The sequence below is a fragment of the Stomoxys calcitrans genome, chromosome 2, assembly GCF_963082655.1.
Source record: "Stomoxys calcitrans chromosome 2, idStoCalc2.1, whole genome shotgun sequence".
Lineage (NCBI taxonomy): Eukaryota > Metazoa > Arthropoda > Insecta > Diptera > Muscidae > Stomoxys > Stomoxys calcitrans.
The window spans coordinates 186,035,048-186,057,108 of record NC_081553.1 but is presented as its reverse complement, the minus strand read 5'-3'; the positions used below and the strand labels follow the sequence as shown (position 1 = coordinate 186,057,108).

Genomic DNA, 22,061 nt, shown 5'->3' with positions numbered 1-22,061 from the left:
ATCCTTGATACAATGTCCGATCTTAATGGCAGTGTGGATTACACCCTGCCTGAGTCGCTTTTTGATAAAATGTACTGTACCACTATTCCTGATTGAACCGTTTGGAACTACGGTATCCCTGGTATTAGAAGTTGCATAGACTTCTATACGTATGGTTCCAAACTAGACGACTAGGTGGACTTTGGGGTGTACTCTAAAGAACTAGAACTGGTCATATCTGAAAAGGTTACCCGACCACTGTAGTGTGTATCAAGCGGAGATCCTTGCAATTAAGGAAGTGGTGGAATGGCTAAGATATAATGTCATAACGACGATTGGCATACATATCCTCTTAGACAGCCAAGCAGCCAATAAATCCCTGGAAAACGTACAGGGTGGCTGATGAATATTGCTACAATGATGAATATTGCTACATTTTTTTTTCGGTGTATGGAATACATTTTTCTTTTATTCATGTTAAATTAAATTATTAAATTAATTATTAAATTATTATTAATTAAATTAATTAATTAATTAATTAAATTAATTATTAAATTATTATTATTAAATAGAAAAAAAGTTATTACATTTTTTTTTGGTAGCGGCTTTCATCAGCCACCCTGTATTTCTGAATGCAAACACCGATCTCGTCTGTCGCAGATCTCTCAACAAGATGGCTGAACAGTTCAAAATTCACCTGTTCTAGATGTCGGGCCACAGAGATATCCCAGGGAATTGTAAAGCAGACGAGCTTGCGAGACTAGGAACTACTCTACACATTCCAGGGAAACTGGAATCTGTGGGTGTGTCTTTAGCGAAAAGTAAGGTAAGTTTTCAGGACCAGGCCCGAAGGACAACGTTTGATTGATAGTCGCAAAGAGGGGGCGGTGAGCATTCCAAAACTATGCGGCCTAATCTAGACTTGAAGATCTGCCGCTTTGCTATCATTGGCTAGCACAGACGTCTCAGTCATTGTGTCCGTCATGAGAGGGCACTGTCTAATCGGAAAACATGCTGACAGACTGAAGGTTGTTAGTAACGATTTTTGCAGAAGCTGTGAGGATGTCGAAGAAGAAGAGACTATAGAACACCTTCTGTGTGTGTGCCCCGCACTGGCAGTCAGAAGGAGTTCCACCTTAAGTTTAGGTTCTCATTTCTTTGAGAACCTGTCTGATTTAGCGGATGTGACCATTCTCAAGTTGAAGGGCTTTTTAAAGCGATCTGGATGGTTCAACGGTAGGAACAAGAAGGCATCTTGCTTCTTCTGTGCCCATGGTATCACAATGGACGAAAACGTCTAAGTAAGTCTGATGGCAGACTTAAAACTAACCTAACCTATACAGGGTGGCTGATGAATATTGCTACAATGATGAATATTGCTACATTTTTTTTTCGGTGTATGGAATACATTTTTCTTTTATTCATGTTAAATTAAATTATTAAATTAATTATTAAATTATTATTAATTAAATTAATTAATTAATTAATTAAATTAATTATTAAATTATTATTATTAAATAGAAAAAAAGTTATTACATTTTTTTTTGGTAGCGGCTTTCATCAGCCACCCTGTATTTTGGCCATTTTACCCAATGTTTAATTCCATTGAAATTTTCTTCGAATATGTAAAAAAAAAAAAACATTTTCAGTTAAGTAATTTAAGTTTTCTAAATGATTGTTTCCCCTTTTGGAATTTACAACCCTCTTGTATATGGCTAGTCTTTCGGCAGAAACAGAGGACCCACCCACTTAATGTGTTTCAACCAATAGCAACAAAGTTGAAGGATGTGCCCAATGTAACCACTAGCAAAAGTAACGAATTCTTTGTTACAAATCCACACTTCTCCAAGGGTCTACGCTCACGAAGGACATTATTTAGATTTCCTTTTGGCCATGCGCATAAATTCCCCCAGAAGGATGTCGATACATGGTTTTGTTTGCCGTGGCAGCAGCTTTTAGTGTAACATTTTGTCAAGTGTTTTCCGTTTTCCTCAGTTACGTGTTAACTTTAAAACCGTTACAAACGTTTGTGAAACGCTTTGGAATTAAGAACGGAATTCCAAATTTTGAGCTCATCCGACATGACCACCACCGCCACAGCATCGACATTGGGGAAAAAATCTCGCAAGTCTTTGAAGTCGGCATTGATATCAACGGACATTGGATCTTTTAAAACGGCCGGCGGTAGTGTTGCTGGGTCCAATCGCGTTCCAAAGTGTGCTCGTTGTCGCAATCATGGTTGGATTTCTGAATTGCGTGGTCACAAGAAACATTGTTCTTACAAGAATTGCCGTTGTGCTAAATGTGTTTTGATATTTGAGAGGCAGCGTATAATGGCCGCACAGGTGAGTAAAGGAATTTTACAAAACAAGTAAAAAGGCGTTTAGTTCGGCCGGGCCGAACTTTGGATACCCACCACCTCGGCTATATATGTAAACCACCTTTCGTCAAAATCCGGTGCAAAACTCATAACCTATGTCCCATAGCAGAAATATGTGGAGGGGCTTAACTTAACTCTTTGTCCCAAATTTCGGCAACATCGGACAATAAATGCGCTTTTTATGGCCCCAAAACCTAAAACTGAGATCGGTCTATATGGCAGCTATATCCAAATCTGGACCGATGAGTGCGATAATTCAGAAGTATGTCAAGGGGCTTAACTTAACTCACTGTCCCAAATTTCGGCGACATCGGACAATAAATGCGTGTTTTATGGGCCTTAGACCCCAAATCGGAGGATCGGTCTATATGGCAGCTATATCCAAATCTGAACCGATTTGAGCCATATTGACGGAGGATGTCGAATGGCCTAACACAACTCACTGTCTCAAATCATAGCAAAATCGGCTAATAAATGTGGCTTTTATGGGCCTAAGACCCTAAATTTGAGGATCGGTCTATATGGCAGCTATATCCAAATCTGAACCGATTTGAGCCATATTGACGGAGGATGTCGAATGGCCTAACACAACTCACTGTCCCAAATTTCAGCAAAATCAGATAATAAATGTGGCTTTTATGGGCCTATGACCCCAAATCGGAGGATCGGTCTATATAGCAGCTATATCCAAATCTAGACCGATCTGAGCCAAATTGACGGAGGATATCGAAGGGCTTAACACAACTCACTGTCCCAAATTTCAGCAAAATCGGATAATAAATGTGGCTTTTATGGGCCTAAGACCCTAAATCGGAGGATCGGTCTATATGGCAGCTATATCCAAATCTAGACCGATCTGAGCCAAATTGACGGAGGATGTCGAAGGGCCTAACACAACTCACTGTCCCAAATTTCAGCAAAATCGGATAATAAATGTGGCTTTTATGGGCCTAAGACCCTAAATCGGCCGATCGGTCTATATGGGGGCTATATCAAGATATAGTCCGATATAGCCCATCTTCGAACTTAACCTGCTTATGGACAAAAAAAGAATCTGTGCAAAGTTTCAGCTCAATATCTCAATTTTTAAGGCTGTAGCGTGATTTCAACAAACAGACGGACAGAGTGGAGCTGACGTGGTTTTATTTCGATCCTCAAAGAAAAAATATCCATATCTTTGAATAGGTTCTACCTATTACGAAAAAATGTTAAAATCTTTTGGAGTAGGCTAGAAATGGACTTCAAAAACCCAACAGCTGCGGCGATGGCATCAGACTGTAGCAAGTTGTTCTTCCCTCCTATAGGTGTGGATGCCTTGACACCTGTAGTCGAGAATATTGCTTCAAGCGCATAACTAGTCGTCAGACTAATTAATGGGGAAGATATGGATAAGTCAAAGGGATGCGCGGTTCGTCCTCAGTCTTTAAGTAAAGGTTGTGTCTCCTCGGATTCGGATTTAGACAGCGACGGCGTCAATGAAACAGTCATCGCAGCCAAATCGAAAGATGAGGGCATGGGGATGAAGGCAGAAGTTAGCGATGGCTTTGCTTAGCTCACAAGCATACCGAGAAAGCGATCTGGTACACAATGAGGGAGACAGAGGAGTATGTACCTGCAGCGAAATCAGGCGAAAGTGCTGGATGCTGGATCGGATAGAACTGACATTCCATGCACTTCTACCGAAGCTGGAAAGAGAATCAGATGTCCCGAAGAGCATAACACTGCTAAAATGCCGAAGAAGAAAAAGAGCTCCCCGCTTTTTTTTTGCCTTTTTTGCCTATAAACATTCCACTAAGGAACAGGGGCAAGCTTCTCACATATCAATGAGTGCAGTCCGATTCAAGTTTTAAGCTCAATGATAAGGGGGTCTCCTTTTTATAGTCGAGTCCGAACGGCGTGCCGCAGTGCGACACCACTTTGGAGAGAAGTTCTACATGGCATAGTACCTTACAAATGTTGCCAACATTAGGAGGGGAAAACCACCGCTGAAAATTTTTTCTGATGGTCTCGCCGGGATACGAACCCAGGCGTTCAGCATCATAGGCGGACATGCTTACCTCTGCGCTACGGTGGCCTCCCCGCTTTCAAGTACTCTGGGAAAACCAAGCCAGCCATCCAGCAATGGAGACTCCAGACAGTGTTCTGCGGAGGAAGACAAAGTTGGAATAGGAGCGAAGGAAGCGCGCACGGTCCCTGAGTCTTCATGAGGACTGTGACTTCCAAACTGAGGCCACAGCCATCACTGAAAGGGAAGATGGTCGCCGAGAATGGTAAGGAGCCTCTCTTTTACGCCAGACTGGCAATGAACCACAACAGAGATGAGCTGACTTATGCAGTCATCAACATCAGCAGTGCATCCGGTAGGATTCCACTAGATCATCGGTCCCAAGTGGAGGATCTGGCTAACTAGCGGATTTTCGAACATGTGTGGAACTCTGTAGACGGTCCACTTATACAAATGATGAGTTGCGAGTATAGAGGGGACATCTTTACGCTGCGTTTTGCGTCGGCGGAATGTATTGATAACGTCAAACAGCTCGTCAGAAGTATCCACGACTTATGCAGTCATCAATATTGGCAGTGCATCCGGTAGGATTCCACCAGATCATCGGTCCCAAGTGGAGGATCTGGCTAATTAGCGGATTTTCGAACATGTGTGGAACGCTGTAGAGGGTACACCCATGCAAATGATGATCTGCGAGTATAAAGGGGACATCTTTACGCTGCGTTTTGCGTCGGCACAATGTATTGATACCATCAAACAGCTCGTCAGAGGTATCCATGCTCCCTGGGAGGGCGCAAAGCTTAACCTGGTGAGAAAGATAGACATCCCCCAAGGGATCGGTCGGTAAATTTGCGACGTAACGCATGTTGGGATTCTTGAGCAAGCAAAACCAAGGTTTGGTCGCAGAGAACTGGGAGGTCTTCCACAGGGAGGAGAAGGAGGAAGAAACTCTCCTTGTGGTTAGCATTGATCAAATCTTCGTGACGAGTTTTGCTAAGACAAAAGGCATGGCACACTACGGGAGCAAGGCTGTCTTTTTCAAGATTGGGGAGACTAGGATAGACAGAAATCCTCATATTGAGACATCATGCCGTGCAGTAGCAGGTGACTTAATACCGCCCAACAAACAGGGCACTGACGACGAGACAACCACTGGAACAGGTGGATAAATTGTGTGTCCCATGGCATAAATATAAGGGAGAAAGTGGCACAGGGCACGCCACAGGGGGGGCATTTTATCGCCACTCCTATGGGTGAACACCATAAATGACCTATTACGTGTAAAGATCCGAACGAGCTATGCAGAAGGGACTAAAGATTCTTGCATATGGCATGTGACTGGGCTAGGCCCAGAGGGCTCAATGTTAACCCAGAGAAGACTGTAATATGCCTGTTCACGAGGAAGGCGAAGGTGGGTCCATTTAACGCACCACGTTTCCTCAATGTGACGATTTCGATATCTGAGGAGGACAAATATTTAGGTGTGATCTTGGACAGGAAACTGAATTGGAAGTGTCACATTCAGGAGCGTACTGAGAAGGCTCACAGATGTTGGGTATAATGTAGACGGGCCGTATGCTCGTAATGGCTCTACTGAAGCGTGATTAGTCCAATACTTACCGAGGACTACGCCCACTAGGGCCTTAAGTCTCATAGCCACTGCGGCTATGAGACTTAAGGCGATGGGAGAATGGATTGAGGATGGGAGCAGCTCATACCATCACGGTGTAATCAAGGCGACGATAGCAAACCTGGAAGGAATGGAAGAGGTTTCCGAAAGAGATATCTCTTTGAAATATGAAATAGTTAGAGCTGGGATGTTAGCGAGATTGTGGGTAAAATTTTAAGGCCCTAGGTGGCCTGGGCGCCTCTTGGCAGGCCCCTAAAGTTGGATACTGGCTGCTAAATCTTCACTTATGTTCCGATTTTCATTTTTTGTTTTTGCTGGATAGTGTTCAAAGGTCCCTACAAAAAAGACCGCTTGAGGTGTACAATATTCAATATTTTAATTTTTATACCCACCACCATAGGATGAGGGTATACTAATCTAGTCAATCCGTTTGTAACACATCGAAATATTCGTTTAAGACCCCATAAAGTATACTTATTCTTGATCGTCTAGACGTTCTGAGTCGAATCACGTTAGAGGTCGAATGCGTGAAGCCAGCTACTTGAAATTTTGCAGATATACTTAATTTCGATGTAGGTCGTCGGGGATTGCAAATCGGCCACATCGGTTCAGATTTAAATATAGCTCCCATGTAAACCAGTCTTCCGATTTAACTTCTTGAGCCCTTACAAGTCTCAATTTTTGTCCGATTCGGCTGAGATTTAGCATGTAGTGTTCTGTTATGACTTCCGACACCTGTACCAAATACAGTCCAAATCGGTATATAACCTAATATAGCTCCCATATAAACCGATCTCCCGATTTGATTTTTTGAGCCCTTACAAGTCGCAATTTTTGCCCGATTTGGCTGAAATTGAGCATGTAGTGTTTTGTTACCACTACCAACAACCGTGCCTAGTACGGTCCAAATTGATCTATGATCTATATGATATAGCGCCCATATAAACCGAGCTCCAGATTTGACTTCTTGAGTCCTTACAAGCCGCAATTTTCATCCGATTTGGTTAAATTTTGCATGTAATGGTTTGTAAAGACTTCCAACAACTGTGCTAAGTATGGTTCAAATCGGTCTATATCCTGATATAGCTTCCATATAAACCGATCTCCCGATTTGACTTTTTGAGCGCCTGGAAGCCGAAATTTTTGTTCGATTTGGCTGGAATTTTGCATGTGGTTTTTCGTTATAACTTTTAACAACTGTGCCAAGTACGGTCCGAATCGGTCTATAACCTGATATAGCTTCCATATAAACCGATCTTCCGATTTGACTTTTGGAGCCCGTGGAAGCAAAAATGTTTGTCCGATTTGGGTGTTATGACTTCCAACAACTGCGCCAAGTATGGTCCGAATCGGTCTTTAACCTGATATAGCTCCCTTATAAACCGATCTCCCGATTTGACTTCTTGAGCCTCTGGAAGCCGAAAGTTTTGTCCAACTTGACTAAAATTTTGCATGTAGTGTTCCATTATGACTTCCAACAACCGTGCCAAGTACGATTCAAATAGGTCTATAATCTGATATAGCTCCCATATAAACCGATCTCGCGATTTAACTTCTTGAGACCTTACAAGCCGCAATTTTTGTCCGATTCGGATGAGGTTTTGCATGTAGTGTTCTTTAGGAATTTCAAAAACTGTGCTAAGTATGGTTCAAATCGGTCTATAATCTGATATAGCTTCCATATATACCGATCTCCCGATTTTACTTCTTACAAGCCGCAATTGTCCGATTTTGCCGAAATTGCGCCAAGTACAGTCCAAATCCGTCTATAACCTGATATAGCTCCCATATAAATCGGTCTCTCGATCATCCTTGTTCGGTTCCTATAGCATTAATTGTTGCTGGTTTGACAGAAGTTTGGTATGTAGAATAAAATAAAATTATGCCCTTCAACTAAATTTATTTTGTATAAATTTTAAGCAGAATCCATGGTGTAGGGTTCCCAAGATTCGGCCCGGTCGAACTTAGCACGCTTTTACCTGTTATTTGTCGACATTTTGAACTAGAGCTCTGAAATTTAACATCTGGGTTCAATTGGGAAATATATGTTGGCTGACTAAGTGATTTTTTCACAAATCGTACATTTTGGTACCACCAGTACTAAATTGTACGAAATGGCTTATTTACTTCTACAGTGAAAGGAGACGGGTACAATTAAATAAACTGGTTAAAATGATCGTAGTCTTGACAAAAATACGATAAATTGTACCAACTACGAAATGCTAAAATCGTACCAGAAATTGAAGAAAACGTACTTTAGTGCCGTACTATTTGGTACTTTCTTTATACATTGAGCTACAGCTCAATCTTGGCAGTATGTACCGGACGACCAAAATATTTGCTTGATATTCATACATTTTGGTACTAAAACGTATAAAATGGTACCTTCTTTATGGATTGAGCTACAGCTCTAAAATTTGGAATACAAGATATATCTTAGCAGTGTGTATGTGTACTTTGGTACTAAAACGTACAAAAAGGTACTTTCCCTACAGACTGAGTCTGAAATTTGGGATACAGGTACATTTTGGTACTAAAACGTTGAAAATGTTACCTTTTGTACGGATTGAACTAGAGCTCTGAATTTTGGAATGCGGTTACATATAGATGTACCGGGCGACTAGAAGGTTTTTGTAATATTCATACATTTTGGTACTAAAACGCACAAAACCGTACTTTCTTTACAGACTGAGCTACAGATCTGAAATTTGGGATACAGGTTCATATTGGCACTATGCGATAGCATGACTAGAAGATTTTTTGAATATGAAATTCTAAAATCGTACCAGGAATGGAAGAAAACGTACTTTAGTGCTGTAATTGGTACTGTTTGGTACTATCTTCAAAGATTGAGCTACAGCTCTGAAATTTGGGATACATTTACATCTTGGCAGTGTGTATGGGCCAATAGAAGATTTTTTTATATTGGTACATTTTGGTACTTAAACGTACAAAATGGTATTTTCCTTACAGACTAAGCTACTGGTCTGAAATTTGGGATCCAGGTACATCTCGGCAGTATGTACCGGGCGACTAAAAGTTCTTTTTTTTTTAATTTGTACACTTAGGTACTAAAACGTACAAAATGGTACATTTTTTACGGATTGAGCTACATTTCGAAATTTGGAATACAGGTACATCTTGGCAGTGTATACGGGGCGATTAGAAGATTTTTGCAATATTCATACATTTTGGTACTAAAACGTACAAAATCGCACTTTCTTTACAGACTGAGCTACTGGTCTAAAATTTGGGATACAGGTACATTTTGGCAATATATACCGGGTGACTAAGAGTTTTTTTTTTTTGAAATTTGAATATTTAGGTACTAAAACGTTCAAAATGGTACCTTCTTAATTTTTTTTTAATTTGGAATATGGTTACATCTAGGCACTATGTACCGGGCGAATAGATTTTTTTTTGATATTTATTCATTTTGGTACTAAAACGTACAAAATGGTACTTTCTTTACAGACTGAGCTACAGCTCTGAAATTTGGGATACAGGTTCATATTGACACTATGTACCCGATGACTAGAAATGTTTTTGAAATTTGTACCCTTAGGTACTTAAACGTACAAAATGGTACCTTCTTTACGGATTGACCTACAGTTCTGAATTTTGGAATACAATTACATCTAGGCACTATGTACTGGGCAAATAGAATTTATTTTTGATATTCGTTCATTTTGGTACCGAAACGTACAAAATGGTACTTTCTTTACGACTGAGCTACAGATCTGAAATTTGGGATACAGGTACATGTTGGCATTATGTATTGGATGACTAGAAGATTTTTTTGAAATTTGTACACTTAGATACTAAAACGTACAAAATGGTACTTTATTTACGGTTTGAGCTAAATCTCTTAAAATTGCGATACATTTACACCTTGATATTGGGTGTACCCTTTGGGGGCAGCGAGGCGACCGAGAGTATGGTATTACTTATAAGAGAACAACGTTTATACAGTTTTATACCTTTCATATTATTATACGAATACAAAAAGAAACTATTGAATTGAATAGAAAATAGTTAGATTGGCTTGACTTATTTGTTTTAATTACCACAAGATATGAAAAACCACTGACAAGATACAGACATTTTCCCAACCAAGTCAAACGGCCTTTTTTCAAGCAACATGTACTGAATCTAATAGCTTAAGTAAACAGGCTTGGAGGGGGCAGTTAAACTTTGACTTAAGCAAATAGCAAGACTATCTCTAGTCTTTGAGAAAAGCATACTCGCTTATATTCCCATGACAATTCAGTTAAATCGAAGCTATAATCAACAATTCAAGACAGTTTAACCTTTCTTTTCTTACTGCCGCATACAAAAAAGACTGCTAATACGAATTGATGATATTAAATCAAAACAAAATGTTAATGTGTCCATATCCATAGACCGCACATGATGAAGACGAATTCATGTCACCACACCATTAAAGAGGGGGAGGGCCATGGCCCCAGGCCCCCCATTTCTTCATTGGACAACCAACAAGTTGAAGAGAAACTCCCAAAAATCTGTAGAAAGATTTCCTAAAAAGAAGTACAAACAAAGGTTTCTTTTTTGATTGTTTGCACAAGTGTTTCCGAATGTGTGTTCACCATCATCACCATTGTCATGATGCGACGACCAAAGGTCATGTTACAAAAACAACAAAGCAAAAAGTTTATATTTGACTTTCTTTTGCTTTTCCCCAAGGATAATGAAGTGGTTGTATGTTTCAGCATTGCTTGAGCCCTAAAGCAATGAGGCTAAATGGATTAGTGGGTGTAAGCGTTGGTGGATGGGGGTTTAGGGAAGCGGTACAAGAGATAATACATTTATAGTTTAACACCCGGTTAAAGATAAACTCATCGTGTAGGGCATATTAATTTCAATTGCTTCCCAGATTGCTTAAATAAGCAAATGGGGGGGTTGTGATGAACATGGTACAAGGGGAAGAAATGAGAGAATTGAATTAACTTATCATATGACTTTTATGGATGGTGTTGCAGTGCAGCCTTTTATTTTAATTTTGCCAAAAAAAATCAAATTTGTAATAAATTTTTGTCGCAAAGTTTCCATGCTAAAAAGGTAGCCACAATCATATCCTGGTAAGCAACCATCTATACCCGATACTGTGGACATTATAACAGCGCTCTGGGCCTTAAATTCGATAATGAGCAAGATTTCTAGCAAATTTACAATCTCAAATTACCTACATCAACAAGAAGTGCAAATTTCCAAAATTTACCATAAACAAACAGATGCCAACACCAGAGTTCTGGCAAACCAAGACTGTGCTGTTGGCATACTGGTCTCACACTCCACCTCATGTGCTGTTTTAGATATCCGATCCGAAACCTTTTCCAATTCAGTCAGGATTCTTTTGTCGCCTCGTTTCGATCTTGCCGTGATTTGACCTGCTCCAATCGTCTAACTACTCTCCCGGCGACCTTAGTCTGTTGTCCTAGTGGCAAAAAAAAAATGCAAATTTGTCCATTTTGCATTCCATTAATGACAGGGGCAACCTTCTCACATATCAATGAGTGCTGTCCCATTTATGTTTAAGCTCACTGGTAGGGGGCCTCCTTTTTATAACCGAGTCTGAATGACGTGCCGCAGTGCGACACCTCTTTGGGGAGAAGTTTTCACATGGCAAAGAACCTCACAAATGTCGTCAGCATTAGGAGGGGATAACAAACGTTGAATATTTCTTGTAATGTTCTCGCCAGGATTCGAACCCAGGCTTTCAGCGTCAAAGGCGGGCACGCTAACCTATACGCTAAGGTGACTTCCATCAATCACCAGTGTTTGTTAGAAATTTAGAGTGGCAAGAATTGTCCGTTGGTGGTTTCAACAGACAGACGGACGGACAGCGCTTAGTCCACTAAAAATGTCAAAGAGATGTAGACACTAGGGTGGATTAATATTTTATTTGCCAAAGAGTTTTTCAACATCGGAATCTATGATGAATGCTAAGAATATTTGGCCAAGAAACCTTGGGTCAAAAATCAAGCTTCCAGTTTTTAAGGACAAAGTCTACGTGTTCGTCCTTTTTTCGTCATGGGGGAGACTCATGCCTTCTCCGCACCATTCTAGCACGTGCCGCGATTGAAAAGAACTCCCGACCCTGGTTCTGTTCGGTTTGCCAGAATAGTCGATCGGTGTCGGTGTAACCGGTGCATGGAGTGGGTGCATTTCCGATCTTGCTCTGTCCTTACGTCGATACGAGAGTAGAGTCGCTCTGAATATGTTGCAAGGTGCAGTGCGAACATAGACAGCAGTGAGTCACAAGCGTCGTCGACGGACTGTGTGGCTCCTCCGAGATCTCCCGTGCGGCAATATGCTCAAAAGCAGCACCGAAGCTCCAATCAAGCCAGTGCTGGGAAGTGTATCATCCTTGCAATGGTCTCCGAGGCAAGATCGACGAGATAGTAGATTTTATGAGTGGGAACAAGATTTTGGTTGTAGCGAGCAACACCTGCAGCCTGCACAGTTGTTACGAATACAATGTGCTACGGAATAAGGATCGTCCACGAAGTGGAGGTGGTTTATATGGCAGCTCTATCAGGTTATAGACCGATTTAGACGATACTTGACACAATTGTTAGAAATCAAAACAGAACACTACACGCAAAATTTCAACTAAATCGAAAAAAAATTGCGGCTTCCAAGGGCTCAAGAAGTCAAATCGGAAGATCGGTTTATATGGGAGCTATATAAGGTTATATACCGATTTAGACCATACTTGGCATAGCTCCCATATAAACCGTTCTCCCGATTTTATTTCTTGAGTCCATGGAAGACGAAATTTTTGTCCCTTTTGGCTGAAATTTTGCTATAGTGTTCCGTTATAACTTCCAATTACTGTGCCATGTACTCAATTTTCATCCGATTTGCCTGAAATTTTGTACATAGTGCTCTGTTATGACTCCCAACAACTGTGCCAAGTACGATCGAAATCGGTAAAGGGCCTGATCTAGCTCCCATATAAACCTATCTCCCGATTTGACTTCGTGAGCCCCTGGAAGCAGCAATTTTTTTCCGATTTGGCTTAAATTTTGTTCATAATGTTCTGTTATGATTTCCAACAACTGTGCTAAGTACGGTCCAAAATCGGTTTATAAAATAATATAGCTCCCATATAAACCGATCTCGCGATTTGACTTCATGAACCACTGGAAGCCACAATTTTTGTCCGATTTGGCTTGAAATTTTGCATATAGTGTTCCGTTATAACTTCCAATTACTGTGCCATGTACGGCCAAAATCGGTCAATAACCTGATATAGCTGCCATATAAACCTATCTCCCGATTTGACTTCGTGAGCCCCTGGAAGCAGCAATTTTTTTTCGATTTGGCTTAAATTTTGCTCATAGTGTTCTGTTATGATTTCCAACAACTGTGCCAAGTACAATCGAAATCGGTAAAGGGCCTGATCTAGCTCCCATATAAACCTATCTCCCGATTTGACTTCGTGAGCCCCTGGAAGCAGCAATTTTTTTCGATTTGGCTTAAATTTTGCTCATAGTGTTCTGTTATGATTTCCAACAACTGTGCCAAGTACAATCGAAATCGGTAAAGGGCCTGATCTAGCTCCCATATAAACCTATCTCCCGATTTGACTTCGTGAGCCCCTGGAAGCAGCAATTTTTTCCGATTTGGCTTAAATTTTGCTCATAGTGTTCTGTTATGATTTCCAACAACTGTGCAAAGTACAGTCTAAATCGGTCTATAACCTGATATAGCTCCCATTTAAACCGATATCCCGATTTGACTTCTTGAGCCTCTGAAAGTCTCAATTTTCATCCGATTGGCAGAAGTTTTGTAAATGGTGTTTTATTATGACTTTCAACAACTGTGTTAGGTACGGTCCGAATCGGTCAAGAAAATAATATAGCTCCCATATAAACCGATTTCCCGATTTGACTTTTTAAGGCCTTATATGCAACGATTTTTTGTCCGATTTTGCGTATAGTGTTTGTTATGACTCTCAACAACTGCGCATAGTACAGTCAAATTCGGTCTATAACCAGATATAGCTCCCATATTTTAGCAGAATCCATGGTGGTGGGTTCCCAAGATTCGACCCGAACGAAGTTAGCACGCTTTTACTTGTTTGGTCTACACATTGACCCGCCCTAGTGTACATATCTAATAATATTTCGAGGGATTACAAATGAAATGGCGATAGTTCCCATATTTTAGTAGAATCCATGGTGGTGGGTTCCCAAAATTCGGCCCGGCCAAACTTAACACGCTTTTACTTGTTTTGTCCACACATTGTCCCACCCTAGTATACATATCAAAGTATATTTCGAGAGATTACAAATGAAATGGCGTTCTTAGAACCACCTCATCTTGCGGTGCAGTGTATAAACATATGGTCGTATTATCACCATAATCTTTCAAACTTTCTAAATTACATCCTTTTCCTATCCTTATTTTCCCCTTATCAAAAAATGTGTGTTTGCAGGTTGCCCTAAAGCGCCAACAAGCTGTTGAAGATGCCATAGCTCTGCGTTTGGTGGCAACTAAAACTGGACAACATATGGACACTTTGCCGCCGGGCAACATCTTTGGCATAGGAGAAAACTTGACCGAAAAGGAAGCCTCCATGGAATGTTCGGTGGAAGATTTAAGTTTGCCAAATAAACAACAACATCAACAACAAGTAGGAGAAATGGAAAACTCTGGTACAACAAAGGCGCCCATTTCCACCAAAACCTTAACAAATGGCAGCAACAATGAAAAATCCAATGGTATCATTGCTAGTAAACCCTCCATGGAATCCTCTGTTATAGCAACTGCAACATCAACGGAATGCAAGGTATCGGAAAATGCCATTGATATGTTGATGCAAATATTCCCTCAGAGAAAACGTACAGTTTTGGAATTGATTTTGAAACGCTGTGATTCTGATTTGATAAAGGCCATAGAAAATATTTCCACCAACTTTCGAGAACACAAAGATCTAAGGGATTTGGATGTGACCACACCGGGGGAGCAGGGCACAATGAAGAGTGCTTTTAAGCCAGTTTATTCATCGGGCAATATGGTAAGGACTCTATTGAACTCTATGATAAGTTATGATTCATGTGGATTTCAATGTCTTTCTCCACAGCACTCCAAACCTGCCTTAAATCTGTCGAGTGGTTTATGCGCCACTTCAGCTACCACATCATCATATCCCAAATGGTTTGTACCTCTGACCTTTCCCATTACATTTCAAGGACATTTGGCTCCAGCCCTGCCTCCACCCATGCCACCATCTTCAGCAGCACGATGTACACTTCCCAATTGCTCCTGTATGGATGTGGGTTATCAATTTAATTGTTCTTAAATCATTGTAAATTTCATTATTTCCCATTAAAAATATTAAAAATTAATAAAGCAAATATTAAAAATGTATGTTTAATTATAATTTTTAGTATGATTCAGGGATATATAGGGGATAAATGCTAGAAAATTTTCTTGGGAACCTCTAATATTACAATAAAAAAGTTTATTAATATCTTACTTAGTAAAAGATGTAATACGCCCAGCTAGGAATCTGCAAATCTACATAGATGGGCCAGTAAAGGAATTCCTCAAAAAGGATGACCGTCTTCACTAGTTTAGACTATAGCTATTAAAAATACATTATTGGATCTGGGTAAAAGTGGTGTAAATGGCTTGTTTGTGTATCACAGCCGCATTTAGAACGACTCCATGAGTCATCGCTGCATCCCGAAAAAATTATAGCTTAGTACGGTTTATGGGCTGGCGGCGTCATTGGGCAGTACTTCTTCCGCGATGACCACGACCGGCACGTTAATGTGAATAGGAAACGCTACCGTTCAATGCTAACAGAATATTTTTGGCCCCAAGTAGATGATAAGGACTAGGAAGACATGCGGTTCCAACTGGTTCGCATTATCTTTGAAGAAGTACGGTCCAATGATGCCACCAGCCCATAAACCGCACCAAACTGTGACTTTTTCTGGATGCATAGGTAGCTCTTGCAATGCTTCTGGCTGATCTTCTTTCCAAAATCGACAATTCTGCTAATTTACGTACCCATTGAGCCAAAAATGAGCTTCATCGCTCAATGGAAGAAGCACTCGATGAACTTTCTTAACAAAGCACGCATTTTGACAAAAAAAAAGTAAAAGCGTGCTAAGAACAGCCAGAACGAATCTTATACAGGGTTTTTGTAGGGACGCTGCAAAAGTTGACCGATAGGGACAGCAATTTTTTGCCGCTCTTTTCAAGGGGCCCATTTCTGGCCCATAGACCGCATCAAACTGTGACTTTTTCTGGATTCATTGCAATGCTTCTGGCTGATATTCATTCCAAAATCAACAATTCTGCTAATTTACGTACCCATTGAGGCCAAAAATGAGCTTCGTCGCTCGATGGAAGAAGCGCGCGATTAACTTTCATAACAGAGCACGCATTTTGATTAAAAAAAAAAAAACTAAAAGCGCGCTAAGTTCAGCCAGAACGAATCTTATACAGGGTTTTTGTCAGGAACGCTACAAAAGTTGACCGATAGGGACAGCAAAACACCGCCATATTTTTTGCCGCTCTTTTGATGGGGCTCATTTCTGGTTGAATGGCTTCGTCAATAAGCAAAATATGCGTTATTGGTCAGACAGAAATCCACACGTACTCCATGAGTCATCACGGCATCCCGAAAAAATTACAGTTTGGTGCGGTTTATGGGCCGGCGGCGTCATTGGGCAGTACTTCTTCCGTGATGATCAAGACCGGCACGTTACTGTGAATAGAAATCGCCAACGTTCAATGCTAACAGAATATTTTTGGCCCCAATTGTTTGATATGGACTTGGAGGAAATGTGGTTCCAACTGGTTTGCATCATCTTTGAAGAAGTACGATCCAATGATGCCACCAGCTCATAAACCGCATCAAACTGTGATTTTTTCTGGGTGCATTGGTAGCTCTTGCAATGCTTCTGGCTGATCTTCACTCCAAAATCGACAATTCTGCTTATTTACGTTCCCATGGAGACAAAACTGAGTTTCGTCGGTCAATGGAAGAAGCGCGCGATGAACTTTCTTAACAGAGCACGCATTTTGATAATAAAATGCAATAATTTGCAAGTGTTGTTCGTTTGTAAGACGATTCATGGTTAAATTATAGACCAAACTGAAGATGTTTGACAGTGAAATAAAACACGAAACGAGCGTGAGCTGTTTAAACCAGTGTTGCCAAAAAGATAATAGCCAAAAAATCACCCTTTAGATTAGTATATCCCCATCCTATGGTGGTGGGTATAAAAATGCCAGATTTCTGAGATGGGTGCCGATTAAAGCGAAATTTTTTTTGGCCCCTTATGGTAAACCGAAAACACAAAATTGGTTTAAAAAATTGGGTTCAATAATCTAGGGGGACGCCTCACCCCAAACTCCACCCAAACAGACAAATTTACTAATCAGTAAATTTGTCCGTTTGGGTGGCAATATGGGTATCAAATGAAAGGTATTTAAGAATAGAGAACGAAATTGGTAAAAAATTTGAGACCAAGTGTCGGGGAGTCCCCTACTTCCAAAAATATCCCCCCAAATGAACATGTACACCGATTGGAACAAAATGGGTGTAAAACGAAAAGTATTTGAAAGTCGAGTACAAATCTGATGCAAAAATTTATTCATGGTGACTGGGGGCCTCCCCACACCCAAAAACCATCCAACAGGACATATTTACCGATTGGGACATTATGGGTATCACATGAGAGGAAGTAGGGTACATATCTAATATAAGAATTGATCTAAGTTGCCTACGGGACCTCCTCAACTCCAAAACTCCCTCAAAACGGGCATGTACATATGTCCAACGACTCAAAATGGGTATCAAATGAAAGGTCTTTGGAAGTAAACTACGAAGTATCGGTGGATTTTTGAAAATGTTGTATTCCAAGTGATTGCTTCGTAATGTGATTCGTTCCGTTTGTTACATGTCGAAATATTCATCTTAGACCCTAGCCATGTCCGTCTGTCCGTCTGTCTGTCGAAAGCACGATAACTTTCGAAGGAGTAAAGCTAGAAGCATGACATTTTGCAAAAAATACTTCTTATTAGTGTAGGTCGATTGGGATTGTAAATGAACCAAATCGGTTAATGTTTTGATATATTTGGTTGCCCAAAAAGTAATTGCGGATTTTTCATATAGTCAGCGTTGACAAATTTTTTCACAGCTTGTGACTCTGTAATTGCATTCTTTCTTCTTTCAGTTATCAGCTGTTACTTTTAGCTTGTTTTAGAAAAAAAGTGTAAAAAAAGTATATTTGATTAAAGTTCATTCTAAGTTTTATTAAAAATGCATTTACTTTCTTTTAAAAAATCCGCAATAACTTTTTGGGCAACCCAATAGCTGTCATATAAACCGATCTCCTGATTAAACTTCTTGAGCTTCTAGAGGGCGCAATTCTTATCCGATTTGACTGAAATTTAGCATGAAGTATTTTGTTATGGCTTCCAACTAACTGTATGGTCTAAATAAGTTCACTACCCGATATAGGTGCCATACAAACCAATCTCCCGGTTTGACTTCTTGAGCCCCTGGAAGCCGCAATTTTGTCCGATTTGGCTGAAATTTTGCAAATATAGTTTTGGTATAACTTCCAATAACATATAACTTTAAATCAGTCCATATCCTGATATAGCTGCCATATAAACCGATCTCCCGATTAGACTTTTTGAGCTTTTAGAGGACGCAAGTGTTATCCAATTTGGTTGAAATTTTGCATATGTCGTTTTGGTATGATTTCCAACAACTGTGCTAAGTTTGGTCTAAATCAGTCCATAACCTAATATAGCTGTTATAAAAACCCCTCTCCTGATTAGACGTCTTGAGCTTCCAGAGGGCGCAATTTTTATCCGGTTTGGCAGATATTTTGCACATATCGTTTTGGTATGAATTCTAACAACAGTGCCACGCATGATCTAAATCTGTTATAACCTGATATAGCCGCCGTAGCAACAAATCTCCCGATTAGACTTCTTGAACTTCTAGAGGACTCAATTCTTATCCGATTTGGTTGAAATTTTGCACACATCGTTTTGGTATGACTTCCAATAACTGTTTTTATACCCACTTCCCATAAAGTGTATATATTCTTGATCGTCTCGACATTCTGAGTCGAACAAGCCATGTTCGTCCGTCCGTCTGTCGAAATCACGATAGCGGTCGAACGCGTAAAGGTAGCCGCTTGAAATTTTGAACAGATACATAATATTGATGTAGATCATTGGAGATTGCAAATTGGTCATATCGATTCAGATTTGGATATAGCTCCCATATAAACCGTTCTCCCGATTTGACTTTTTGAGTCCCTGGAAGCCGAAATTTTTGTCCGATTCAGCTGAAATTTTGAATGTAGTGTTCCGTTATGAATTTTAACAACTGTGCAGAGTAGGGTTCAAATCGGTCTATAACCTGATATAGCTCCCATATAAACCGATTTCCCGATTTGACGTCTTGAGCCCCTGGAAGCCTCAATTTTCATCCGACTTGGCTGAAATTTTGCACATAGTGTTCTTCAATGCGTCCCAATAACTATAACAAGTACGGTCCAAATCGGTCTATAACCTGATGTAGCTCCCAAATAAACCGATCTCCCGATTTGACTTCTTGAGCCCCTGGAAGCCTTAATTTTCATCTGACTTGGCTGAAATTTTGCACATAGTGTTCTTCAATGCGTCCCAAGAACTATGCCAAGTACGGTCCAAATCGGTCTGTAACCTGATACAGCTCCCTTATAAGCCGATCTCCCGATTTGACTTCTTGGGCCCCTGGAAGCCTCAATTTTCATCCAATTTAGCTAAAATTTAATGTTATGCGTCTCGACAACTGTGCGGTCTATATCGGTCAAGAATTTGATATACAAATTACAAATTATGCCCATGAACATTCCACTAAGGAACAGGGCAAACTTTTCACATATCAATGATTGAAGTCCAATTCAATTTCAAACTCAATGATAAGGGGCCTCCTTTTTATAGTCGAGTCCGAACGACGTGCCGCAGTGCGACACCTCTTCGGAGAGAAGTTTTACATAGCATGGTACCTCACAAATGTTGCCAGCATTGGGAGGGGATAACCACCGCTGAAAATTTTTTCTGATGGTCTCGCCAGGATTCGAACCCAGGCGTTCAGCGTCATAGACGGACATGCTAACCTCTGCGCTACGGTGGCCTCCTTGATATAGCTCCCATATAAATCAATCTCCCGATTTGACTTCTTGAGCCCGTACATGCCGTAGTTTTTGTCCGATTTGGCTGAAATTTCACATATGGTGTTCTGTTTTGATTTCTAACAACTATGTTAAACATGGTCCAAATCGGTTTATAACCTGATATAGCTCCCGTATAAACAGATCTCCCGATTTGATTTCTTGAGCCCCTGAAAGCCTCAATTTTTGTCCGATTTGGCTGAAATTTTGAATGTAGTGTTCCGTTATGACTTTCAACAACTGTGCCTAGTATGGTTCAAATCGGTCTATAACCTGATATAGCTGCCATATAAACCTATCTCCCGATTTGACTTCTTGAGTCACTGAAATCCATAATTTTTGTCCGATTTGGCAGAAATTTTGCATGCGGTGTTCTGTTATGACTTTCAACAACTATGTTAAATACGGTCCAAATCGGTCCATAACCTGATATAGCTGCCATATAAACCGATCTCCCGATTTGACTTCTTGAGTCACTGAAATCCAAAATTTTTGTCCGATTTGACTGAAATTTTGCTTGTGGTGTTCTGCTATGACTTTGAACAACTATGTTAAATATGGTCCAAATTGGTCTATAACCTGATATAACTGCCATATAAACCGATCTCCCGATTTGACTTCTTGAGTCATTGAAATCCAAAATTTTTGTCCGATTTGACTGAAATTTTGCATGCGGTGTTCTGCTATGACTTTGAACAACTATGTTAAATATGGTCCAAATCGGTCTATAACCTGATATAACTGCCATATAAACCGATCACCCGATTTGACTTCTTAAGCCCCTAGAAGCCTCAATTTTTGTCTGATTTGCCAGATATTTTGCATGTAGTGTTTTGCTATGACTTTGAACAACTATGTTAAATATGGTCCAAATCGGTCTATAACCTGATATAACTGCCATATAAACCGATCACCCGATTTGACTTCTTGAGCCCCTAGAAGCCTCAATTTTTGCTACGACTTTCAACATCTTTGCTAAATAAAGTTCAAATTGGTCTACAACATGATGTATCTCCCATATAAACCGAAATCCCGATATACGATATACGATCTCTCGATTTGACTTCTTGAGCCCCTGAAAGCCACAATTTTGTCCTGAAATTTTGCAAGTAGTGTTCTGCTATGACTTCCAACAACTGTGCCAAGTACGGTCCATATTATAGTAGAATCTTTGGTGGTGAGTTCCCAAGATTCGGCCCGGCTGAACTTGTTATTATAGTACCTTCGGGGTTGATAAATAATCCAACAATTTGCATTGATCTAAACCACGGATTACAAATAAATCATTCAAATTAAATTTTAGATCATTTCCCTACATTTTCAGATCCAGGTGTCAAATGACAAAGATCTTGAGGTTCGGGAACAGCACAATGGTTGTTTCTTAAAATTACATCCCACTCCATTTTGCCCTGACTATATAAAATTCGAAATGATAGCATTGCTATCTATTGGCTAAAGCCTACGGTGATGGATGGGCTTTTTCTAGTTAAGTTAATTTAAGCAAAAGGGAAGGAGGCACCATAACAAAGCCATGGAAGGGTACACGGGCACCTTCGAACATTGCCACACATAATGATAGTAATTGTTTCAATTTTGAAATATATACACACATATAATTGTGCGTTTTATTCCTTTGGTGCTTTTGGCGTTGAAAGCGATAACCAATACGAAATGTTGGAGTATTGAATAATAACGACAAATGGCAGGGTAAATGGATATCAGTATTGAACTCGTAAAGTGTTCTATTATTTGATTGTACTTGACTTGGCATGGAATGGAAAGGAAGGAGAGGTGTGGTGTGATGTGACGGAATACCTGCCATTGCCACCAATGGCCAAGTGT

The 22,061-nt window shown here is 40.2% G+C and overlaps 1 protein-coding gene across 1 annotated transcript; it reads left to right on the top strand.

Moving 5' to 3' along the window:
• The first annotated feature begins 2,060 nt into the window (after positions 1-2,060).
• Positions 2,061-21,675, top strand: LOC106086033 (doublesex- and mab-3-related transcription factor A2). The gene is made up of 5 exons (XM_013250538.2): positions 2,061-2,324; positions 14,459-14,678; positions 14,787-15,040; positions 15,107-15,298; positions 21,544-21,675. The coding sequence occupies exons 1-5, from the start codon at positions 2,061-2,063 to the stop codon at positions 21,673-21,675; spliced, it is 1,062 nt and encodes a 353-aa protein (XP_013105992.2).
• The last annotated feature ends 386 nt before the right edge of the window (positions 21,676-22,061 follow it).